Source organism: Mastomys coucha, unplaced genomic scaffold (assembly GCF_008632895.1).
Source record: "Mastomys coucha isolate ucsf_1 unplaced genomic scaffold, UCSF_Mcou_1 pScaffold12, whole genome shotgun sequence".
NCBI lineage: Eukaryota > Metazoa > Chordata > Mammalia > Rodentia > Muridae > Mastomys > Mastomys coucha.
Genome location: NW_022196894.1, coordinates 17,388,301 through 17,415,420, shown reverse-complemented (window position 1 = coordinate 17,415,420; position 27,120 = coordinate 17,388,301). Strand labels below are relative to the sequence as shown.

At 38.8% G+C, this 27,120-nt stretch overlaps 1 protein-coding gene across 4 annotated transcripts in view; it reads right to left on the bottom strand.

The window, feature by feature from the left end:
- Nucleotides 1–5,526: 5,526 nt before the first annotated feature.
- B3gnt5 (UDP-GlcNAc:betaGal beta-1,3-N-acetylglucosaminyltransferase 5) overlaps nucleotides 5,527–27,120 on the bottom strand; it is a 28,278-nt gene continuing 6,684 nt past the window's right edge. Inside the window, exons 4-6 of one of the 4 annotated variants that reach the window (XM_031363397.1) lie at nucleotides 23,686–25,051; nucleotides 20,984–21,141; nucleotides 5,527–5,694 (exon numbers count right to left, since the gene is read on the bottom strand). In XM_031363397.1, coding sequence (XP_031219257.1) covers nucleotides 5,670–5,694; nucleotides 20,984–21,141; nucleotides 23,686–24,756 — 1,254 coding nt within the window. In that variant the 5' untranslated portion in view covers nucleotides 24,757–25,051 and the 3' untranslated portion in view covers nucleotides 5,527–5,669. Of the gene's footprint in view, nucleotides 5,695–9,787; nucleotides 9,902–20,406; nucleotides 21,142–21,184; nucleotides 25,052–27,120 lie in introns of those variants that run through there. The other 3 variants (XM_031363399.1, XM_031363396.1, XM_031363398.1) reach the window with 3 other exon arrangements.

Below are 27,120 nucleotides of genomic sequence, written 5' to 3'. Positions count from 1 at the left end.
AATAAAGAGGAGACAAACTGATATCTCAACAATAGTGTCAAACATATAAGATACAGAAACACACCTAAGTCAATCATTACTAATTTATCACCAATAAATATAGAACTGAAGTTTTCTATGAAGTTAATAATTATACAGTATAAGTATAGAAGTAGTAAGGAAGGAACAGAGGGCAGAGTGGGGAAAAGGAAAGAAACAATAATGATAAAGGAGGGAGAAGAGCAGAGGAGAATGTCTTAGAGGAGAAAAAAAGCAAGAGATTCAGAAAAGTAACAATAGAGAGTAGAAAATATAGGAAAAATACCAAAAGGAAAATTGGATGTTGCAGGTTATTTGATCACACTGTGAATCCATAGATTGTCTTATTTACTGAAAAAAAACCCCTGTTTTTAGTTGTAGTTTGGCTTAGCCTTAGCACACACCTTTAATCCAAGAGCTTGAATGTTGTAAACAAGATTAAATAAATTCATCCATAGGTCAGGAAGTGGAATAAGCATCCAATTGACAGAAAGTAAACAGAATTATTAAGAAAATATCATAGAGAGCAAGAGGGAGTCAGAAGGATGGATAGAGAGACTCACAGGAAACAGGAGGAGGGACATTCAGTTTGAAGAAGTTTTTTTTGTTTGTTTTTTGTTTTTGTTTTTGTTTTTGTGTTTTTTGGTTTTTTTTTGAGACAGCATGAGACAGGGGCATTCCTACTGAGAAATCAGCTGAGGAGGAAGGTCAGTTGGGTGCTTTCTGTGCCTCTCTGAACTAGCAGGCCTTTACCTCAATATCTAGGTCTTCATTGGTAAAATCGAATCATTGAGATTTTGTTGACGAAAAAACAATAATTGAAAGAAATGAGAAGAGCAACAAAAGGAAAAACAAGCCAAGATTCCATAGTAACTTAAATGTTTTTTTGAAAACAAGAATCAATGAACATAAAACAGAATAAATATGTAAAAACATTTGGATTAGAAAATAATAAGGTAAAATAAAAATAATAGAAATTATAGAGAAGAGGGTGGAAAGAAGGTATCCCTGGGGTGGTTGCTTTAGCTGGGTGCTATCTCCCAAGTGTGTTAAGAATTTGGCAAGCAACCATAATTCTCATACTGGTACGTGAGGAGGACCTGTTCTATATTTTGAAAATTTCTTCAGCATTTATTACTCCATCAAAAGAAGTAGATCTGGGCATCATCAACATCCTGGGAATTTCAGGGTTTTTAGGCTCTTGTAGTCACTAATGGCAGACAGTATCTCCAGAATTTTATCCATCTGCTGTTCTCTCTGGCTCAGAGCTACTGAGCCTCAGATGTTAAATTTTGTTTGATGAGACCTGTTCAGATGATCACTGAGGGAGGTCCTGAGACAGCTTTCTGCTCCATGCACCGCTTGGCTTGTCAGTGTCTAACTCTCTTTTCCATCTCATTGCCTCTCTGGACCATGACTTATCACTTTAATCTTCCCTCACAGCAGATCAAAGTGAATTTTACCAACCTATGGAAGTTCTCTGACCTTGGGTACATAGGTTAACTCAGTTTTTAACTAAATTCTCTCTGATATTGGCCTCTGTCCTCCAAGTCATAATGGGATTTCTCTCTAACACTGATCCATCTTCAAGAAGAATTGTAGTACCAAAACTTGCAAAGATTTGAAGCCTGTGAGGCTTGATAGCTTCTCCTGGGTGTAGGACTACTTGCCTTTTGTCTGGATTACCTGTTGGAAGTGCCATCTCTGTCTAGTCCCTCTACCAGGGAACTGTGTTGCTGAGGCTGTGTTTGGATTACTTCTCTGTACCATGCATCTGTTATTGTGTGTATGACCTTTTCTGGTATCCCCTCATGTCCTTCATGGACTGCCAAAGCCAATACTAATACAGGGGTGTTTCTCTGAAAGAAGATTTTATTCTTTTCAGCATCTCACAATATAAATTCTAAGCAAGACATAATGTTAATAGTTCATGGAGTAATGATTAGAGCCCCATGAAGTCATCAAGAATTGCACCAAAGTGGGTGCCTACACATTCCTGAAGAAGGACAACATCACCATACATGAACATATAACTTTAAATCTAGGTTGTACATAAAACGAAAACATAGTATACATCTCAGGTACATCCTAGTATAAAGCTCAGGAGGCCTCAAATCTACACAAAGGACTATAGAAAACTAAGGAATGCTGAGAGTAGGAGAAATAGTCTTCTCTAGGTAATCCAGTTGGCTATACAATACCAAGTGGTCAGTCATGCAACCATACATATAAGTAACATTACAAATACTGAGTAGGCCTTATTTATGTTTTTTAGGAATACTCACTGTCTTAGTCAGGGTTTCTATTCCTGCACAAACATCATGACCAAGAAGCAAGTTGGGGAGGAAAGGGTTTATTTGGCTTACTTCCACATTGCTGTTGATCACCAGAGGAAGTCAGGGCTGGAACTCAAGCAGGTCAGGAAGCAGGAGCTGACCCAGAGGCCATGGAGAGATATTTCTTACTGGCTTGCTTCCCCTGGCTTGCTCAGCTTGCTCTCTTATAGAACCTAAGACTTCCAGCCCAGGGATAGCACCACCCACAAGGGACCCTACCCCCTTGATCACTAATTGAAAAAATGCCCCACAGCTGGATCTCATGGAGGCACTTCCCCAACTGAAGCTCCCTTCTCTGTGATAACTCCAGCCCGTGTCAAGTTGGCACACAAAACCAGCCAGTACACACACACACACACACACACACACACACACACACACACACACGGCAACAATTAAAGAAAAAGAGGCCATAAATATGGAATAGAGCAAGAGATTGGGTGTACATAGGAATGTTTACAGGGAAGAAAAGGAAGAGGAAATGATGTAATCATAATCTCAAAACATGAAAAAATTATTTAAAACAGGAGCCTACCTCACTCTAGTTAGTCATGACAGCAAATGCTGACAAGGTTGTGTGGAACGACCAATGTTTGTTCACAGTTGGGGAGAATGTAAACTTATGCAGATGTTATGGAAAGCAGTATGGAGGTTTCTCAAAACCCTGAAAATAGAACTACCATGACCAGATATACTGCTCCTGAGCACAGCACAGAGATGTTTGCACATTCATGCATATTGCTATACCATTCATAATAGGGAAGCCATGGACCTCCATAGAGCACTGAATAGAGAAAACATAGTACATGGACACAAATTTCATGTAGCCATTGAGAAAAATGAATGATGTTTTTGTAGAGAAATAGGAGCAAATGGGAATAATTGTAAGCAAAATATCCTAAACTCAGAAAGATGTATACTATGTTTTCTTTTTATATAGGACATAGATTTAAAATTTTATGTGTATGTGCATTTATAATAGCTTGTCAAAATATTAGAAACAAGATCATGAAATGGGGAGACATTGCTAGGGAAATGTGAAATAGGGAGGCAATGAAATACATGTGTGTTGTTAGTGCTACTCTTCAAGACAAACAAATGCCATCTTGGGGAAGTTATGCTAGTTTGCAAAGGACCTGTTGACTGTTAATCACTTTCCTGGAGTATCCACCTGCTTTGTACCACCTGTTGTATGCAGCACAGCTGCAGGTGAGTTGTGACACCATTGGAGGTCACACATCAGATATTGTGCATATCAGATAATTATACTACGGTTCCTTAGAGTAGCAAAATTACAGTTATGAAGTAGCAACAAGGTATTTGTATGGTTAGGGGTCACCATAACACAAGGAGGTGCTTTAAAGTGTTGCAGCATTAGGAAGGTTGAGAATAGAGTTCTAGAATATATAGGCTAAGGAGTATACAGGCTAGGGAGTATATAGGCTTAGGCATATATAAGCCATATACTATCCACATATATGGGCATGGGAGACAAGGATCAAAGTTGTGAGGTTGAGGGGGCTCAGGAATTCCCTAAATCTTACTGGGAATTACAGAACTCTTCCCACAGGAGATGTGCTAGAGGTTGTGTGAACGCCAAAGCATTGGAATAGTAAAAGATGTTCAGTGTTCATGTGTACAAGGATAACCATTTGGCATGGTTTATAGAACCATGGGATTACTCTTAACTTTCATTGCATGCCAAACCCAAAGTTCTCAAGAATAGAAATCTAGGCTAGGCTGTGTTTCTTCCACTTGTAGCCTAGGTGTTCTGGCCCAGGAAAATGTGATCTCACACATTCTGTCTAAGAAAAGGATTCAAACGCTGGGACTGAAAGCAATCTTCCTTAGTTACAGAGCCCATGTTAAAAGATGATAGAGTTGTCTTAGAATAAGTAAAAATTTTTTCATGCCAAACAAAATATTACCCATTTCAGTAATTGGGCAAGGGCTCATTTATGAGTCAGGGCAGTGCAAGGCAATTATTGACATATCTGCATGAGTGTTTTCATTCTCAACTAGTAATTATACTATTACAGTTGGGGTGCATAGACTGAGGCTACAAAGCAAAGCTCTGTCTTAAAAGAAAGATAAGGAAGGAAACAGAGCTAGGTAGACACATACAGATGATACTTAATGAGGAACCATATTTTTGCTTTCTTCTTGAAACATTCAAATGGATGAAACACAAAAGGCTTTTAGTCAGTTTTGGTACATACATCACTTGACGCTTAGCTTGTATCTACAACTATGACAGTTTGAGAACAAGTTTTGTAGTGTTTTTTTTTTTTTTAATAGACTTCTTTTTTTTTTTTTTTAGTACAAACCTCTGGTTTTCAATTTCTTTGTGGAGGTTTTAGAATTAGATTCTCCTCTTCTTCTTTACCTGGTTCCCATTTTCTATTTTCTTTCTTCATATAACCAAGTGACTGTGGTTGGCAACAATTGCAGTTACAGTATAGAGAGGTGATAGAGTACATACCAAGAAAATTCTGATTTAAGTGTTAGTATCTAGCATCTCCCCACATTCTGATCAGGAGATGTAATTTTTCTCCCTTTAGTTTCAGTGGTACAGCAGAATTTTAGAATTCCAGTTTACTTTAGGTATCCATGGCAGTTGAGTGGTGTTCTTCTTTGTTTTGGACAACTAATCTGTGGCATACAATTCTAATATTCTATGTGCAGGATTAATCTCAAAGGTAGCACACACACACACACACACACACACAGAGAGAGAGAGAAAGAGAGAGAGAGAGAGAGAGAGAGAGACAGACAGACAGACAGACAGAGACACAGACAGACAGACAGAGACAGACAGAGACAGAGAGACAGAGACAGACAGAGACAGAGAGACACAGAGAGACAGAGACAGAGAGACACAGAGAGACAGAGACAGAGAGACACAGAGAGACAGAGAGACACAGAGAGACACAGAGAGACAGAGAGACAGAGAGGCAGAGAGATAGAAAGACAGAGAGACAAAGAGACAGAAAGAGCACCTAAGTTTAAGTTTTCCAGTTCTCTTAGAGAATAAAGAGGATGTGAGTCTAGATAACTGCTTCTTTGCCAGAGTCCAGCCCTGTGAGAGTTCAGAACCCAAAGGAGAATGTGTAGAATCAGTGAAAGAATACTTGGATCAAGAAGTCCAGTTCACACACTCTGGCACAGAGACAACTCAGGCCACTTTTATTTATATATCTATTATTTCACAGTTAAAAAGGTTTTACATTCATTTTCTCATTTTACACATTCAATCTCTTTTAAGACCTTCCTAACAATAGTGTGCACATCGTAATTTTTCCTTCCATCTTCTGCTTAGTTCTCATGGTTTTCTGCTGACCTGTGAAATATATCAAGAAAGATGAAACATAGCTTCAACAAGCAGTCAATATCTAATCCAGCACATTGGTACATAACTGAGTGACCATGGTTGGTCGCAATTGCAGCTACAGTATAAAGAGGTGATAAACTACATACCTAGGAAATGTTTTAATTATTGTTACCTAGCATCTCCCCACATCCTGATCAGGAGATATAACTCCTCTAATGCCCAGGGTTCTCAGCAAATTAGTAACCTGCCTCAGTTCCTCATCCTTGTGTGGCTCACCTCTGAATGTTCCCATCAGGTCTCAGAGCCAATGATCCAGCGAGACCTTGCTAATATTTTTGGTGATAATCTAGATGTTGTTTGGAAGAGATCAGTGGGCAAATTGTTGCCAAAATCAAGTTCCCATCAGGAAAAAACATCCTGACATTAGCTAACTAGGTGTTAGCTGTTTCTGTATTCAGACCAGGCCCTCATGTTGACTCCAGTGCATCATCATTAATAGCAAGAGAGGAGTAGTTCTGCCCCCATGCTCCTTAGGGACAAACAAGAATGAATCACTGCCTCAAACACAAGGCAAAAACAATCTGAACATTTTCTCAGGGTCCTTGCCTTGTGGGGACCCAACTTCTTGAGCCTTCCCATAAGGAGAGCCTTTTACATTACACTTAATGCATCTTTCCTAAGAGAGGCTTGGCCACTGCCACCCCCCCCTTTTTTTTTGTTCTTTAGTTAGGTCTCTGGAATCTCTTTATTAGCAACTGAAAATCCATTATTTATATGTCTGAGGATGACTGGAATGAGCATAACAAGGATTGCTATCACTATTGGTAGTATGCCCAAATTTGTAATAAAACACTGCAAGTTCTTAGTCAAAATGAAAGAATTTATTGAGGCAAGGAAAGTTTTATCTACCCCCTCTGTGGAGGAGGTTTGTAATTGAGCATGTGAAGTGACACTGGTTTGAGTATGAAGCTTGTGCATACCCATGGACAAGTCAGAATTATCCCAAACTCCTTGTAAATGAGACTTAATTTGCTCCCATGTAACCTCAGAGCTATTGTAAGGCACAGGAGTTATACAAACCCATTAATAATTAAGATGATGTTAAGAGGTAAGCCTAATCTTAATATTTTGGATTTGAGTTCCCATATATAAAATGGCTTCCTCTAAAGCATCACTCTATCCTCCAGCCCACGATCTATCTTTTCTTGAGTAATAATGAGTGCCAAAGAAACATTTCTAGAGAGATGATTTACATGATCTGTAGTATAAACTTGTGGGACCAGAGCTGTAGTAGACAGTAGAGAATAGCCTCAACAATATTAATCAATGCAGCCATAATTAAGTCTGCCATAAATCTTTTCGGTCCACTAAGAGTGTTAACAAGTGTTAACAAGGAGGGATATGGTGGTTTTCTTATGTTTTTTTTTTTTTAACTTTTATTGTATTATGATGAGAAAAGTTACATGATTTCAATTTATCTGAATTTGTTAACATTTAAAAACATATTTTAAGTAAACAGAATTAAATCACATTCTTGTTTCCCTTTTATACCCCCACTCCTCCCAGAGACCCCCCTTAAATACCTACAGTATCTTTTTTGTCATATACCTTAAAATTTATAAAATATTATAACAATAAAAATAAGTATTATAAAAGTTGTTTGATATAAAGCAACAATCAATTTAACAGTCTTATGTAGATACTCATCTACAGCAATAGTGAAAATACATTTTTCTCAATATAAATTTTAAATAACTCCAAACATATTAACTGTATTCTTCAAAATAATACATCACTACTAGTATTTTCTTAAATGAGTATAAATATATAAAGTCTTCTTGTTGGTTTTGTATTTAGTAGAGTTTAAAAATCTTGGCTCCTACTGTGGTACAAGCCCAAAATAAAAACAATTTTTAGACATTGGATTTCATTGTAATAAGGCTGTATTTCAATAACCCTCATATCACCAAAGGATTTTACCTCTATTGTAGCTAAGCTGAGAGTTGACAGTTCTGCTGTACCAAGGAATGAATTGTAGGCACGATTTTTGGATACAGACTCCCTGCTATGGTCAAAGCTATTTGACTTGAGTGAGTGACTTTATTCTCAGCCCACAGAGAACAGGTTACATTCATTTAAGAAATGGTGTAGGTATTAAGATGTTCTATCCATAAAGTCATTCACCAACTGTTTCAATGAACAATGGTTCTGCTTGGAGGGTGGCACAGACATTAGGTGAGGGTAAGAATTTGGTTCATTAGCTGTGATAATTTGGAAAAGCATTCATCTCAGAGAAAGAGTAACTTATAAAGTCTTCTTCAAACTTGATACAAGAGTTACAAATGTCAAGCACAGCATCCAGTCTCACTCTTTGTTGTTCTCTTACAAGCAACCTCCCTAGTTAATCATCTGTTTCTTTTGGGTATATAAATGCTTTTGAAACATATAAGCTGTTCTGAAAACCATAGTATAGTGTAAAAACATGAAATAAACAATACTACTAATAGAGAGGCTGAGATTTCAAGACATTTATGTTGTACACAGCCAGACATTGTCACAAACAAACAAGCTGAAAGTGTATATAGATTGTACAATGCTGGATCTATTTCTCCAATTACCAAATTAGAGAGACCATTGGATGACAATCGACAAATTTCTAATTTCTCATATTATTGGATTTAAACCGATTAGGATATTAATTTTCATATTAACATATTAAGAAAAAATAATTGTGGGATCACAGGTAAACAGCTAGAAGCCCTTCAAGAGGAAACACAAAAATCCCTTAAAGAACAACGGGAAAACACATTCAAACAGGTGAAGGAAATGAGCAAAACCATCCAGAATCTAAAAATAGAAATAGAAATAATAAAGAAAACAGAAAGAGAGACAACTCTGGCCATACAAAACCTAGGAAAGAAATCAGGAGTCATAGTGCAACCATGACCAACAGAATACAAGAGATAGAAGAGAGAATCTCAGGGGCAGAAGACACCATAGAAAACATTGACACAACAGTCAAAGAAAATGCAAAAAGCAAAAAGCTCCTAACCCAAAACATCCAGGAAATCCAGGATGGAATGAGAAGACCAAACCTAAGGATAATAGGTATAGAAGAGAGTGAAGATTCCCAATGTAATGGGCCAGCAAATATCTTCAACAAAATTATAGAAGAAAACTTCCCTAACCTAAAGAAAGAGATGCCCATGAACATACAAGAAGCCTACAGAACTCCAAATAGACTGGACCAGAAAAGAAATTCCTCCTGTCACATAATAATCAAAACACCAAATGCACTAAACAAAGAAAGAATTTTAAAAGCAGTAAGGAAAAAGGTCAAGTAACATATAAAGGCAGGCCTATCAGAATTATACCAGACTTCTCACCAGAAACTATGAAAGCTAGAAGATCCTGGGAAGATGTCATACAGACCCTACAAGAACACAAATGCCAGCCCAAGCTACTATACCCAGCAAAACTCTCAATTACCACAGATGGAGAAAACAAGATATCCCATGACAAATCAAAATTTACACAATATTTTTCCACAAATCCAGCCCTACAAAGGATAATAGATGGAAAACATCAACATAAGGAGCAAAACTACACCCTAGAAGAAGCAAGAAAGTAATCTTTCAATAAATCCACACAAACCTAATTCCATTTCTTACAACAAAAACAACATGAAAATCGTTCTTGTCCCTTTTCCTCCAGTTATTTGTGTTTTTTCAATTGCTCCATGTGATTATAGGTGGGAAGGTTTTCACCCCAAGGCAGATCAGAGCACTGAATAAGCAAACAAGAAGTGCTGGAGTCCAGCCCTGGTGGGACTCAGCCCCATTCCCAGGTCATCCTGGGCTTGTTAGATCACCTGGGAATGGGGCTTTCTCTGGGTGTTGTGGGACTGGCTGTGGAGCTTGCGCCCAAGGTCTGTTCAGGACACCAACCCAGACAGATTGGAAGGAACCCAAGTCACTGGGCTGGTGGAGTTTCTTTGTGCGTGCCTGGTCCTGCTGGTCCCAGTTACACCCAAAGTTGGGACAGAAGTTGGTTCCTCCTCACCTCTGGTCCTGGGTGTGTCAGAGCGCCTGGGAGTGGAGCTTCCTCTGTGTGCTGTGGAACTGTCTGCTGAGCTTGTGCCCAAGGTCTGCTCTGGACACCAGCCCAGACAGACCTGAAGGAACCCAAGCTCTTATGTCCTTGAAAGAAACTATACCTGAAAAAAATGAGAAAGTGAATGTAAAACTTTTTCAACTGTGAAAAAAATAGATGTGTAAATAAAGGTGGCCTGAGTTGTCTCAGTGCCAGCATGTGTGAACTGTACCCCTTGGTCCAAGTCCTTTTTTTGGTGATTCCACACATCCCTATTTGGGTTCTGAATCCCACCAGGGCTGGACTCCAGCACTTCTTGTTTGCTTATTCAGTACTCTAATCTGCCTTGGGGTGAAAACCTTCCCACCTATAATCACATGGAGCAATTGAAAAAACACAAATAACTGGAGGAAAAGGGACAAGAACGATTTTCATGCTGTCCTACATGATAAGGAAGTCATTGTGTTGCCTGTAGATCATTCAGTCATTGTTGTTGGATACAGAAACACCTCAGTCTTACCCTTCATTCATTCCAACCCCCCCAAAGTATGCACGTTAATAACTAGAAGATTAATGCCAGAAGTAGAGAGTCCTATTGAAGTTGCTAAAGCATACAGATGTCAGAGGAGGCTCACCATGTCAAGTACTTTTGAGATGCTCTAATGGTGTCAGCTGCCAAACTGGAAAAGGTCACAATGGGTGAGTCATTCACCAAGCCCAAAACTATTAATTGCTGCACCTCCGAGGTGCTGGCTGCGGGCCATGCCGAGGTTCACCACCATTAATCTCTTTAGATCTTGTCCCTGAGGACCACGTGCATGGATGCCCTCATGTCTGAGAAGCCAAAGTAACTTCAACATGACTTCAGGTTGGAGAAATTGGCTAATGTTACATCTGTTGCTACACAGAACTGATAAAAAAACCTCTCTCTGTTCTCACACACTAAGAGTTGTCAGTATAAAATTTTCTAGAAAAATATGAACTTTTTACAATTTGTATAACAGAATGATGCAGCTTTCTGGTCTTTGTACCCAGAAACACCTTAAGTTTTGCAAGTCCCTGTCTGTATTTTAGGGCCACATGTCTCGATATGTAAAGTGCAAATCAATTATCTGAGGATCGTCTTTGAACACTGATTCTGCTTCAATGGTATATTTGTAATGCTTTTGCACTTGGGTGACATCTATGCAGCGGCTGGCTAGAGGAACTCACATTAACAAGCAAATCTTTTGTACTAGAAAACTATGATTGAGGAAGCTGTTTCAGAGTAGCTCACAAAGGAACTCTAAAGGAGACTTAGTCCCTAGTAGACAAAAATATTAGAGAAACGAAGAAAAACAGAAGGGACATTTTTCTTTGAAAGAGATGACTTCTATTTCTGAATTTGGAATGAACTAAATCTATGGGGCTGAGAATCTGAATAGTGCCAGAAAGATTTGTAGTCAGAGAGCATTCTGGCCTAGAGCAATGCATTCGCAAAGTGATTTCCCCATAATCCAATAGGTATTAATTCTTTGGGAGAAATTTAACAAGTAATGACTGTGACATCTTACTGTCCACTGAAGACCCACGTTGTATTTCCCAAGAGCATAATTATGCCATCCATTTGGTTCCCAAGACAGTTATAAGAAAGTGTTGATTGCTTCATGATACAGGGGCCTAAACAGACTCAGCATTTGTGAAGTTAATTAGTCTCAAAGTTTTTAGTATGTGAGAATCGCCTGGTGACTGGTTATAACTGCAGACTTCCCAGCACACCCTCAGGAGTTAGGTTCAGCAGGTCTCAGGTGGTACTGAGCTTTCCCTATGATTGGGGGGCTCATGGTGCTGGTGGTGCAAGGATGACACTGAGAGCACCTGGGATTCCCTGTGACCTTTCAGATACAACCTGTGGGGCCATTCCTACTCAGCAGATGCAGTACCTGGCTTCTGGGGCATGATTTTGAGCCATGATTTCAGCATGCTCCATTCTCACAGCTGATTCTGCCACAGGGATGGGACATGCATCTAGGCAGTTTACACCATCCCGTTGCCAAAGCGACTTCAATGTCAATGATTTCAGTTGTTCTAGAAGTAAATGGATTAGAAGCGGCTGGCTCGCAGCCAGCCGCTGGTGCTGAGCTTGCTGGAGGATCAGCTGCTGTTTTCCTAACTCTATTGTTAGTGAGAGGATTCCAGCTTACTGTTTTCTGCAGATCTAGGCATCATGTGATAAGACAATGTTTTCATTGTCTGTACTCAAGCGTGACATATTAGTGTGAAAATTCAAAATAGTTTTTTTTTTTAACCCCACTGAAACACTTGAACCAAAGAGGAAAGAGAGGAAGGGGGAAGAAAAAGTTAATCCCAAGGCCTACACACCCTCCCTCTCCTGTCCCACACAGTGATAATCATTAATTCTAAAACATATTTATTGTTTCACTATTGTAAGTATAGGAAAATTCATTGTAGGTAATTTAGAAAAACTAAGCACAGACATTTAACTTGCTTATTATTTTCCCAGTTAGAAATAACCACTTTAGAATAACAATATAATTTTATTTTTGATAATTTGTGTGTGTGTGTGTGTGTGTGTGTGTGTGTGTGTGTGTGTGTGTGTATGTAGCTGGAAAGACGCCCCCGTGGTTAAAAACATTTGCTTCTCTTGCAGAGGACTTAGGTTTGATTGTCTGATGGCTCAAACAGTCTGTAATCCCAGTCCCAATGGATCCTACACCTTCTTCTGACCTTCACAGGCATTGTATGCACATGGTATATGTACATGCAGGCAAAACAAGCATACATACAAAATGAAAAAAAAAAACCCAACAATTTTAGTTTTTCTGTTTGGAGTCACTTTCCAGATCACAGGATAAATGCAGATATTCTGTCTTTGCTCCTACCTCCTGCTCTTCCCCCTACTTTTCCTCTTTCTTCTTTGTGCACATATGTGTATGTGATGTGTGTATGTGATGTGAACTTCAAATTAAAAAATCTCTTCAAGCATAGAATAAATGATATGTGAAAGTAGTCACAATAAATGTGCGAGTGGTCCTTCGTCAGAACAGCCTAATAGAGGAAATCTTTCCTCTCCCAGGTAAGAAGGGAGAATCCTTGTGGGTGTATCTGTGTGTGGTACCCTGTTTGAGATGGCATTCTTATTTCCCCCAAAACTACAGTACTTACATGGAAACCTTTGTTATGTTCCCAAGAATAAAACACAAGTATCTCATAAAAGGGACATGTGGAACTGAAAATGACAGCTTATAAACTAACTCCCAAGGTCAGTGTTCATCTTTTTTGTTGTTGTTGTTTGTTTGTTTGTTTTGTTTTTTTCGAGACAGAGTTTCTCTGTATGTAAGTGCTGGGATTAAAGGCGTGTGCCACCACCGCCCAGAATAGGGCAATTTTGAAGGGAATGATTCAAATCAAGTATTCAGATGTTTGAATACTTAGTCCCTAGTGGCTGACATTGTTTGGGAGGTTTAGTAGGTAGAGCCTAATTGGAGGAATTATGTCACTGGAGTGATTTTGAAAGTTTAAAGAAGTGGCAGAAATCATTTTGAATTCACTTTCTTTGTTTCCTGTCTCAGGTTAAAGCTATTCCTGCCACCGTGAGGTCCTGCTGTCAAACCTCCTCCCACTGTGATGGTGATAGACTCTTACTCTTCTAGAGCCATAGCCCAAATAAATTCTCTCTCCCATAAGTTGCCTTGGCTATGGTGTCAGAGGAAAAGAAAAAGAAATTAATACAGAAGTCAAGCGGTGTAGCTATAAAGGTGACTACCACTAGACTAGACTTATGATAAGGATTTGTGGAAAAAGAAATTTTTGTTTGTCTTTTGTTTGTTTAACGACTTTCCCCTTATACTTCTGGTTTTTTCCTTGTACTTCTTTTCAGTGTAGGCTTTCTGAGATACATACAACTCACATACCACTCACCAAAAATAGCATTACATTTATGTAAATTAAGAACTTTTAAAATTATTAAAAACAATAAACTATTTAATATTAACATTAGTTTAGATTTAATATTCTCTTGATAATACTTTTTAAAAAGATGAACACTGGCCAGGCAGTGGTGGCACATTCCTTTAATCCCAGCACTTGGAGGCAGAAGCAGGAAGATTTCTGAGTTTGAGGCCAGCCTGGTCTACAGACAGAAAAACCCTGTCTCGAAAAACCAAAAAAATAAAATAAAATAAAATATAAACAGCAACAACAAAAAATGGCCCATTCTACTTTCTGTGTCCCATAGGCTCCTGGCCATTTCAGAACTGCCTAAAAGTTCAAAATCTTTCCTGAGAATCCAGACAATCTCTTAACTGTAGCCCACTGTGAAATCAAAATCCAAATTACATACATATCCACCATATCATACAGACTATATGTACATTGCCATGACAAAGGGGAGAAGTAATAGCATGGTAAGGAAATATTGGACCAAAGCAAGACTAAAACTCAACAGGGCGATTGGCAATCCCCATGGATACATGTGGATGTAATGGGGAATGTGACTGTGCCCTTCCGTTTTGCTGTCTGCTAGCTTGGACTGGTTCTGCTCTCTGTGTGAACTTCTCCTTGACAGATATCCCACAGCTCTGGCATCTCCTACATATTGGGGTCTCCAACTTAATCCAGACTTCACTTCTGCAGAAATGAGCTCTTGGGGACTCTAGGCAGGAGTGACACTGCCACACACATGGCCTCAGCAGGTCTCTGAGAACACTGATGAAGATTTTGCAGACCTTTGTGACCCTAAAGCAAGCACTATGTAAAAGACACTGCCAAGCTTGGCTGCCATCTTGGGATGGCCTCTGGCCCCTTGAATCATATTTGAAGCAGCTGTTGCTTGTTGTTCCTTTCTTGAAGAAGAAAATTCCTTAGACATTTTCCTTTTACAAGTTGGAATGTTAACTAGCTGGGGTCTTGCCTGAGGGCACCCTTCCCTGTATTACATCACAGATCAGGCCTCCCATAATCTCCTTATCTCTTTTAGTATAAACCTTGGCTGCAGTAGTGTTGTGTCTCTTCAAACAGGAATTTGTTATTTTGTATTTCTTTCTATCTCATTACTGTTTTTTTTTTGTTGTTGTTGTTGTTGCTGAGGACCTGTGTAGGAGTGACCATTTATGACCATGTAACAGAGTTAACTGAGGCTGTCCTGAATTCTCCTAAGCCAAAGAAACCAGTCTATTACTTTAAAATTTAGCCTCAGGCAAGTTCTTAGAACAAGTGCAGAAGACAGCCACATTCTTTGCCAAAATATCACAAACATAATCTCTCACCCAGTTGCTAATGTATTGTTCCCTCTCAAACTTCTTGAGTGGGGCTTGCATAATCTACACTGGTCTCAGCACTATTTTCCAAGCTACTACTAGGACAGCCCATTAAGTATTGCTTATAGCAATCAACTACTTTTCTAGGATTGGGTTTCAAAGCCCTTTACAGTCCTCTAAAAACCAACATGATCAGCTCAGTCAGCTGCCATTTTAGTAAATTCTTATCAAAAAGAGATTTCATCAGAGGAGGGGTTCTGGAGATCTATAGACAAGTCAACATCTTTCTCTGGGTATTCCTGGTGTTGATCATAAGAGAATAACTATGATGGGAAAGATGGAGATTATCCATGGGTTGCATAACATGTACTTTCATTAACCAAGGCTGACCTAGCTAGAGTTGCTGCTGAGTGGCAGATCAGCCAATAGCAGAGAACAGCATTGTACCCCTGATGTGGTACAACTCCCCGGGATAATCAGCTAGCAATCTGGTCACAGAATGACTATATTGGATTGTTCCCTTCCATGGAAAGATCAACATTTTGTCTTTATTGGATTAAATATTACATCAGGTTATAGATTTGCCTTTCCTGCAGATAATATTTACAGAATGCTTTATCCACCATCATGGTATTCTAAATACATTGCCTCTGAGTAAGGAACTCAGTTCACAGCCAGAGAAGAATGACATTAGGTCCATGTTCATGGATCCACTAGTCTTATGTTCCCTATCATCCTAAAAAAGCTGGCTCAGTACAGTGGTGGTGGCCTTTTGAAGACACAGTTACAGTGCCAACTAGGTGACAATAATGTAGAAGGATGGAGCTGGGTTCTCCAGAAGGTATATGCTTTGAATCAGTGTCCAATATATGGTAATTTCTCCCATAGCCAGGATCCAGGTATCCAGTGGTAGAAAAGGGAATAGTTCTGCTCACTATCACCCCTAGTGACCCACTAGAAAAAATTTCCTGTTTCTGTTCTCACAAAAGTTTTGGCTCCAGAGTGGGGAGCACTCCTGCCAGGAGACACAACAAACATTCCTCTGGATTGGAAGCTCAGACACATCTCTGGTCATTGTAGGCTTCTGATGCCCTTAAGGCAAAAGGCTAACATCATTATGTGGGATGGTTGATCAAGATTATCAAGAGGGAAACTGGATTGCTTATAATGGAAGAAAGATTATGTATGGATGCAGGGGATCTGTAATTAAAACCAATGGGAAAAATACAACAACCTAACTTAGCTCCTTGAAAATGAAAGTACGGATTACTCCTTCAGTAGAAGAATCGAGTCCTGCTGGGTTACTTGCTAATAATGAAGGAAATGCAAAATAGGAAGACAATTAAAAGTAAGGTCACGAAACTAGTTTGCAGAAACAACAATTATAAGTGATGGGAGCATTTCTGTCCTATTTTGTTAGGGAGTTGTTTGTATATGTTTATACATATATATTGCAGTAATATTTACATTTTTTTCTCTATTCAACACCAATTGAGATAATATCAGTGGATAAATGTAAATTTATATTCTTATATTCAAATTATGAGACATTAAAAGACCATGTAAGGGATTTTGCCACCTATTTAAAATATATGGAACATCTGCAGTTATATGTGGGATAGGTATATAATATTAGGTAAAATTATGGCCTGGTTATTGTTTTCCTTTGGAAATAAAGCATGACATAAGGAGATGTGGTTGTGTGTCAAGTTGATAAGGAGTGTACTTGTGATGGCTAATCTTGGCAAATTTTACTACATCTGGACTCAACTATTTGAACCAGGAATACCCACCCTAAATCTAGGCCATACCTTCTGGTGTGTGGTGGTTTGAATGAAAATGACCCCCATAGGTTTGAATGTTTGGTCACCAGGGAGTGGCACTCTTTGAACAGATTAGGGGCACTGTTTGAACAGACTCCAACGTCCCTGCTGCAATAGGTGTGACCTTGCTGGAGGAAGTGTGTCAATGGGCATGGGCTTTGAGGTTTCAAGTGCCCATGCCAGGCTCAGAGTCTCATCTTGATGCCTGCAGATCAATCAGATGTAGAACTCTTAGCTACAATGTCTGCCTGTGTGCAACCATGTGGATAATGGATTAAACCTCTGAAACTGTAAGCAAGACCCCAGTGGCCACTGGCCAATTCCCTTATTGGGTCTAGGGTAGGAGGGGAAGGTTTAGGAGTCTCAGGAGTACCAAAGGGGAGTGTTTGCTAGCAGGGGAAGGTTTAGGAGTGCCCAGCCTTTGAGCTAGTCACAGCATATTAAAAATTAACTGAAGTGTGTGTTTTTCATTCTCAAATCCAGATAGCTCCCGGGTGGATGTTCATGTGTGTGACCCACAGGGAGCCAAAGCAGTTAGCTAAAACTAATGTTACAATTATCCTTTCTAAGAGTTGCTATGGTCATGGTGTCTCTTCCCAGCAACAGAACAGTGACTAAAACATGGTGGCAGTACACATAATAGGACTTGGAGGAATATAGCTTTGGTTTTCACCTCTTTGCCCTTATGCTCAATTGGCAAGTTCATCTGCCTTGTTTCTGAGGTTTTTCTTTGCTGCTATAAGTACCAACAGCTTCAGTATTTCTACATAGACTGGAGATCAGCAGGTCTCTGGACTTGAGGGTGAGATTGGAATTACTGAGACATCTGGGCTTGTGAACCCAGCAAGTACTGGGTTCTTAGCCTTTCTCATAGGAGACAGCCATTGTTGGACTACTGTAAGGCCATATTTTGTAACCCATCCTAATAAAACCTCCTTAACTATATTCATTCATTCTATCTGTTCTCTTCTTTTAGAGAACCCTAATACAACTTTTGAACTACTTTTATCCCTAAGATCCATGATTAGATCTTAGCTTCCAAAAAATGGCTTCTTTAGTAAAACATAGTACTTTATTCATTCACTTTAAATTATATTCAAGCCCCCCAAAAGTTGGCTCTTAACTATTAGTAAAATGTATCCCCAAAGTTAAAGAAGTGTTCAGTAAACAAAACTCTTGCTGGGTATATATGAGGACTGGAGTAACAACCCATGTAATGCTGGATGCTGTAGTGGACACTTGTAATTCCCATCATGCCTAAGGCAAAGTTGGAAGCACAAAGGGGTCATGGAGAATAGCTGAACCTTGGCACTGATGAGAGACCAGGACAGGTAGTGGTGAAATACACCTGGAATAGCAGTGGAAACAACAGGATTGAAGGGTTCATGTAGAATATCGAGTCTTCAAATCATGAAGAGAGAGCAGAAATTTATTGGTGAACGTTTCAGTAAAACGTTCAGCATTTTGGAGATGCTGGTACCATGGAAGGGTCTGTAAGAATAGCAGGAACCATGAAGTAGAGCCTTAGAAGATAGATGTGTGTGTGTGTGTGTGTGTGTGTGTGTGTGTGTGTGTGTATGTGTGTTGTAGACGGTGCAGTTCTGGGAGGTGACCCAAGCCCTTCAGAGGAATCCTAGACATAGGACACTGAGTGATTTACAATGAGTTTGGTTTTGCTTTGGTCTAATTATGACTGTATCCTTGTTCTTCCCTCTTGAAGCAAGAATTTAACTTTGTTTTGATTTTATAGAAAGGAGCTTACAGTTGAGAGACTTTTGATTAAAAAAACCTTTGGATTTCTAGAGTTTGGATTTTTTTTTAAGAGATTGAATTTTTAAAGTGTTCAAGTTTGTAAGAATGTGGGTCTTTTTACATTTGCAAAATGTTTATATTGTGATGTCTATATTAATGTGTGACCTTGGGGATGAAAAAGAAAGGAAAGGTTGTGGCTTTATAGTGATGTGTTTGTGTGTCAACTTGACATGTGGCTAATTATGCTGGATAGTTTTATATCAACTTGACAAAAAGTAGAGTTATCAGAGAGGAGGGAACTTCAATAAAGAAAATGTCTCAATAAGATTGGACTGTAGGCAAGCTTGTAGGAAATTTTCTTAAGTTGTGATTGATGTGGGAAGGCTTGGCCCATTGTACATGTGCCATCCCTAGGCTGGTGGTCCTGGGTCCTATAAGAAAGCAGGCTGAGCAAGCCAGGATGAACAAGCCAGTAAGTAGCATTCAGCCTTCTGCCTCCAGGTTCCTGCCCTGTTTGAATTTCTGTCCTAACTTCTTTCAATGATGAAAAATGCTATGGAAGTGTAAGCCAACGAATCCCTTTCTTTCCCAGTTCTTTGGTTGTTTTGTGTTATCACAGCCATAGTAATCCTAAAACATGCGCGTTTAGTCGATGAATTATACTATTAGTTTATAGTAAACTATTAAACCATTTTATCATAAGAAATACAAGGTAAAATGTGAAGGATTTAATAAAATCTTATGGTTTTTGTAAAACATTATTAAGGCTAAATTATCGAAGTTCATCATGAGATGAAAGAATCTACAAGGCTGTTCTGTTTTGCTGTTTTGTTGACACCAGAATAAATATTTCTTCATAGGTAAATATCTTGCCAGAATAATATTACTATGTAATTGGATATACTGTGTCTCTATTGTCAGAATTTATACTGTAGCTAAGAAAAAATGGAACTGTTGTAGGAAAATTTAATCCTGACCCAGGGCTTCTATCTAGACTTGATCATTCAGTTCCCAGATAAAAGACACATACAACCTTTATATTTACAGTAAACCTTTATCAGTACTAGATCTGGGCAGATATCTACCCTCTATGCTATTAGAATCTTCTTTCCTATTGATAACCCTTAATTATTACTTACTAACTATATTTCATCTGGACTGTTCTTAACTCCATTTGGTCAGTCCTCAAGACCATGTTTTTATGGCTCACCTGACCCATGGCAGCTTCTCCTTTTTCCTCCACCTTCTTCCCCTCTTGCTTCTCTTTTGACCCAAGCCCAGGAACCCCACTTATGTCTCTTCTGCCCAGCTATTGGCATCTTTATTTACCAATTAGAAATAATTTGAGGGCAGAGCCACATAGCGTCACTTGGGTCTACATGCAGATTCCAGATCTTGCAGGACGGTCCTCAGTATTACAATAGACAGGAAGATTAAGCCTCAACATGGAACCATTAGAGGGAGTTATCACAGGCTTGGATGTGGCTTTAGAAGGCAAATACTGTAAGTTTTCGAGTTCTTGTGTCTCTGTACCATGACAGAAACACATGGGTAATTACAGGAACTCAGTATATGTTAAGAAGAACATAAAGAGAAGACATACTCCTCCTGTAGCCTGCTTCAAGAAGTGAAGGGAGAGAGGGGCCTATATGAAGCCTGCAATGACCCTGTGTGGGTCATTAACATAGACTTGCCTCTTCCAGATTCTTCAACCAGGGCCTTTCAGAGTAATTCTCCTTTGGCTGAATGAGGCAGAAATAGTGCTCTTGACAAAAGAAACCATCATCACCAAGGGAGGGACAGAAAATAATGGAATTTGTAATAATGTTGGCAGTGGGCAAAGTAAACTTATAGGGGTAAGGAAATGGGGCTTCTAAAGTCAGGCAAGAGAGATTAGAATCCATACTGGAAACAACATGTGTGATGTAGAACAAAGGTGTGAGGAGAACGCTAGATCTTGCCCTGGTACAGAATTCATAACTGACTGGAAAGAACAGTGAGGGAAACGTCTAAAGCCCTCTCATTATCATGGAAGAACGGAGACTTGGCATACCCAGAGATCTCAGGGTCCATTCTCATTGTAGCTATGATGTCCAGGTAAACAACAAAAATAGACTTTAAGTCAATGGGTTCTTCCAACTGATCAGGTAAGTATCTCTCATCCAAACTACAGACATCGCTGACATGCCTTGCAGGTACAAAGTTCTGCCGCACCCAAGTAATGCAGATGCTTCCAAGTTCTTTTATTCAGCTAGTGAATAGGCTCTAACTTTTTTTAAATGGCATCTTAATGCACTAAAACTGCAAGTGCTTGTTGTCATGGCATTCATAACAAATGATTAGGCAGCAGCATTTGCCACAAACCCAGCATACCTCCTTAAACAGTTCCTTGACAACCCTCCAGTGAGCACAGCAGCAGTGTGAGAGCACACAGGACACTGGATGGATAGTGCAGACTCTTCTAGTGTCAACAGCAGGTGAAGATGCACAGAGTGATGCCCACACAGAGTGATGCCCGCACAGAGTGATGCCTGTACAGAGTGATGCCCGCACAGGGTTTTAAATACACATTACTGACGATTTTTAACTTCTTTATTGGAAAGCATAGAACTTTTAGACCTATTAATTATTTTTCCATACAAGATTGAAACTCAAGCAATATAAATATTTAACATTTTGGTATAAAATTAATAGCTAAAAAAAGATATAAACCGATAATGAGGTAAGGTTTTGTTTTTTTTTTGTTTTGTTTTGTTTTTTTTTAAAGCAGTATTACTCTGTGCAGCCATTTACTAAAACTCAACTGACCATCTGGGCCAATAGTTAATTTCTTTTTCATTTTATTTTTCACTTTGAAAACAGCCCTGCATTAGAGTAAGTTGTTCCTTTCCTTTTTAAAAGGTTAGAACAACTCTGTTTATAAATACCTTTCAGGGATTTGAATCTGATGATGCAATCATCTGGCAATTCCAAAAGACAAAGTTCCTTCATATTTCCCTTAACTTCAAATCAGTTCCATTCTACTCTAGGCAAAAACTGAAAAGATGAAAAAGATTCAAGAGAGCTCAAATAAACAAAGAACTGCTTTATAAAGTACCAGTGTAAACAGACCACCTTGTACACAAGAGACAGATGATGTTTTCCAGTTTGTGACAACTTTTACCAGTTCCAAGCAGAAACATGGACGCATGTTATCCCACATATACCTAAAGCTAGCAGTTATCAAAGGGCCAATTGCTGAGAATTAACTATGAAGCTGCTTTTCAAATTATACTTTTCTTCTTTAGTGTTTAAAAAAATGATCAGAAAATCTGAACTGTTAGTAATCTAAAACTCTGAATCTACCCTAAAATAATGATCTTAGAACATTTAACACTAGTCTTGAAATTAGTAAGAAACTACCAGAGCAGTATAAACAAGCTTCATATTTCATAATAAAAAACTTCACAAAGATTTCTGTAAACATTTTTTTTTTAAAAAAAATCTACCTGCAAAAACACAGATATCATTTAGTTGTGTGTTTTGAGAAATTTTTAGATTTTTTTTTTTTACATCGTTTCCAGCACCATCCTAATAATGGTAGCTAAACTTTCCCTACTATGTGCCTTCATCTGAGGTTTGTTAAGCATCCATCTCCATTTGCTTAAGTCATGTTTTGGCCTGCATCACAGGTCCTTAATCGATGAATTTCCCTTATTCCATTCTGTGCTGGCGCATTGTTTGCATATCAACCACATGTTTTAATCCTATTTTGTAAAATAAATGTCATTTAATTTATTAGATCTGCCAAGCCTCTGATTACAAAGAACATGCAGATTTACCAAAATTTCTAATCTCATTTGGTCAGTTTCTCTAGCACTCTTACTCTGCTCCCGTGTTTGAAATATTTAAAAGGTGACCTCTGTTAACTTTTGAGTCAAATAATGGATTATTTTAGACTTGGTAGCCTATTAAAAACTTTCAAGTTAAAAGTCTGCACTTGGAACAAAATCTGTGTCCTACAAGACCGTATTGGTTAGCGGTGGGTTAACCTGAGTATTGAGTGCCATGATCTGAACTCCAAGCTAACATTACAAGTTACAAGGAAGAGAGGTTTCTGATGCTTCTTTATCTTTTTTCCTTTGCGTGCTGAGCTATGTACCCCTAGGTGTATCTTTCCTCTAAGTCTCTTCCATTATTATACTCCTCACTGTAAGCTATGTCCAAACCACTACCTTAAGCAGAGGCCAATATTTAATGCTTTAAAAGCAATTGAATAATTCATTAAATTAAAACCAGCTTATTGGAGTTGACAGTAATTTCTCTCTAAAGAATGTCCTCCAGGGGCCAGGAACTACTCCTGTTTTATAACTTTAGAGAAAACCTACACATAGTGTTGGTTAGGGTAGAGCTGACCACTTTCTAAAGTTTTATAGTAAAAATTGAATTTGAGAAAATGATACAAATACATTTTAAGTGATTCCAGAACTGCCTAGGTAAATGTCGACTTAACTGGAACAAACTTGTAGACATTTTCCTCCTATGTCCTCATTTGATAGAACCTTTCATCACGTTGGTATACTTTCTCCTGTACCACCTGCTTCCCCCACCTCTACCTAGTACTTTTTAATAAAGACAATTTGGATTGCTTGTTCTAAGGTGTATTAATTTCTTAAGAGATGCTACATTATACATTTGTTAGGTACTTTCCCAAAACTATGATTTTGATAGCAAGGCCTCTCAGGTGTTCTCTCTACCTCAAATGCACAGGTAGAACCAAATGAGAACTGGAAATTTTTACTCTACTCTTGCTCATGATCTAAGTCTTTTATAATATGAAATCCTTGAAATGAAATTAAGCCACAATTTAATTTGGAGTTACACTGACTAGTTTGACTGGGTTTTGAAATGATCTTTTTGCTTTCAATTCATTTGACTTAGGGTAGAAACATTTACAGACTTTTTTTTTTTCATTTCTTTCCATTCAAGTTTGGCTCAGTGACAGTTAACACAGTTACAGCATCCAAGTACTATTAAGCAAATGCGGCCCTGCAAGGATACGAATTCCTGTAAGTCAATCTACACAGAAGAATTACCTTAATTAACCTGCAGTATATTTGGCCAAAAAATCCTTTTGAAATGTTCTTTACTTTAGGATCTGTAGCCTCTATCCAGAGCTTCTGCAGATCTTGTAAATGTCCGTGAGATGTCATCATCTTTTCATAGATGCAGGGATGATAAGGAACCTTCCCTTCCCCAGAGAAAAATACATGGTCCTGTGGCACTATCCCCACTTTATTGGCACAGAGGCCCATGAATACATCATCTATGTACATACTGGAATTCAGTGTCTGCGATGCCTCATAGATTTTGGCAGCTACATCGCTGGAGACGACATAGGCAGCACCAGCTGTGTAGTCAGGGTAGGCCGGCCACTTGTACATTTCATAGGGAACATAGTATTTGCTGCTTTTATCTCTAACAGGAGGGCCACCTCGATGAACGTGACCAATCCAAAGGTCTCGAACTCCAATCTGCTCCAGCTCTTGAAGGTATCCAATGAGATTTGGCATGTGGATAAATATATCATCGTCAGCAGTCATCAGAAATTTGGCATGTGGGCAAAAAGTGTTTGCCCAGCTGAACTGAAGGAGGAATTTAAAAGTAAGATTGTGGAAGGAATCAATGAAATCTTGCTGAATTATATCCTTGTACACTTGGTTTTCCCAAATCAGTCTTTTTTGCAGATCTTCTCCCTTCAGTGGACTAGGAATTCCTAATGCAAACAGAGTTTTGATGTTGGCATTGAATTGAGACTGAATGTAATTCTCGTTGCCCCATGTTTTTCTGATTGCGGAACGTCGGTCATAGTTTTCAGGGGCAGTCTTTATAAACACTAAGAGGAGGACATCTTGAGCCTGACACTTCTCTCTGTGGTTGATCAAGTAAGGGTAGTGAGGCTGCACAGAGCTGTGCTTGATAGACAGGGAATCGTTAACAAAGTCATAGCTATTTATGAGGTATCTGTAGGTGTAGGACTTCATATGGCTCATGATGTAGTTATTGATTGGGCCCCAAAAAACCATGAAGCTTAATATAAAACAAGTGGCAAAAAAGTGAAAAAATTGCCATCTTTTGACTCTTCTGCTGCTAATGAACATTTTCATGTTCTTGGGTCTGTGTGCATACAGCTGCTTGCTTCTTCAGGACTATCGAACTTTGTATTTGTTGAGTAGATGTGTTTCTGAATGCATATTGGTCATAAAATATGGAAAAAGGTCTCATTCCACACAATATTCTCTTCTAGCAACATTTTCTCTGGGATTGTAAAAGAATGGAATACTATAGAATGAAGACATTGGTTCATCCAAACCCATCAATGCTGGTGTTCCTCATTAAGTTCTGCTTATGGCCTCATATGCTTGATCCATGTGGTTCCTTCTATGAACATGTACTGTTACCCTACCAAAAGAACAACACGTGAATGGGACTCTGAGTTACCACAAAGAAAAAATATTCCTTGTCCCTTACACCAAATGTGACCTGAGTGGTCCTCACAAAAGTATTTGTGGGATTAGTATTTAATAAGATAAATTAAAATTCCATTAAAACTCCCTCACATTAGGTAGGAATATGAGTACAACTTTCTTTAAAAAAAAAAAAATCAAGGTTCACAGTCAAGAAGTCAAGATTTGCTTTTCAAAAGCAATTTCCAAACTCCCAAATTACTTTGTGAGTTCCAAATCTATATAGGCATCCTCCTTACATAGACTTTAATAGGCACTTCTTATTTAAAATGTTTTAAACTGGGTAGGTAGAACTTCCAACCTATCTTTGTGGTCAGAGAAGTAAACACTAATGGCCTTCTAGTCACTTACTGTTTATTATACTGTATCATGCACCCTGCCACGAACCCTGAGAAACTAGGGAAAATATGCGTCAACTTAGTCTTTGTCAGAGCAAATGAGAATGTGCATAAATGTGCTAGTAAAAAGAGGAAGTCAGATAATTTACCCAACACACAATTGAACATATTATTTTGTCTTTTCCATAACACATGTTGCTTCTATCACGTGCCTAAATGTGCTCTATCTATCTATATATCAAAAACTCATAAAGTCTTCCATTGCGTTTATCCCCATTCCCCATTGTTTAATCCCATGAGACACTTCTCAATGTCTTTTTCCGTTCCTGTGATCATCCTTTCTCATCCAGACTAGGGTACAGATTCAAGGGTAGCACTTTAGTCAGAGTGAGCTTTCCAAAACCCTGATATAATTAACCCCCTGCCCCCCAAACCACCAAAATCCCCACCAGCTAGTGACAAGTTAGCCTAGGTTATGAGTTAATGTGGCATTTAAGACCCCTTGGACTCTACCTCTCCAGCTATGCTACCACACTGTTAGACAATATCAAATTACTGGCGGTTTCATGTACCCTGACTGATCTTTGCATCAGTAGTACTGTGTGGACCAGCATGCCCCAATTTTCTCATAGTATGGTATGTGCGCATTCCTAATGTGCTACAGGCATCCTTTAGCTAGAAGCCTGAATTATAGTTTCCCCATTCTATCAAAGATGTTCCTCATTTGTGTCTAGAAATATAATTGCTCTGACCCAGGGATGACACATATGTGTCCTGGGTGTTGGTTAGGATTAGGGGGAAGAATTAATCAAAACAGTGTATTTGCAAGACCACACCACAAGCTGTAGGACAAAAATCCTGCTTTGTGCCCAGGGACTTATAATCCTATACTTCCGTCTTTGACATTGTTATAAAAAGAACTGCACATACTGAGGATCCTGCAGAAGGATTCTAAGTCCAGTTGTGGCACTGCCTTCCAGATCTCTGGGTTTTCAGAGTCTGTTCTACTTCTAATTGTTCCTAGACAGGGTAGTAACTACACGCCTAGTCGTGAGGAATGTTCAGAAAAGGACACTAATGCAAGTCTCACTGAGACTTTGTCCATAGCTAAGCAACATGTGTTTTACTTTATCTCCTTGGATATACATTTTAAAACTGCAAAAACTGGTTAGGAAGCCACAATCAGCAAGACAAAACAAAACAAACAAACAAACAGATAAAAAGGACAGAGTATACAAAAAGCAATAGTTGTGAGTCTTATGCTGTAAGCATTCAAGGATGTGATGTTAGTGCATTAGTGGTCTTGATTATAAAAAGGCCAAATACTCTGTCCTAGAGGGCAGATCCGTCTGACAAAGCTATTCTACCCTCCATATGCTTAGCACGTCTGGACTTAATGCTCTGAAGGAAAGTGAGGGGAAACAACAGGAAATACTAGTGTTTGATTCTGGCTCCTGACTAAGGTTTATAAAATAACTTTCATTCAGGGGCAACATTTTTGTTTCTCCAGTGAATATTCAGGTAAGGGATGCCTATGAAGGCCAAAAGCAAGGGTGTTTTGACTTCCTCACAGTATTATCATAAAGGTCCTACAGAATCAAGTTGAGGTAACATAATACTTAATGGATAAACTTTTAAAAGTATTGCCGGGCGGTGGTGGCGCACG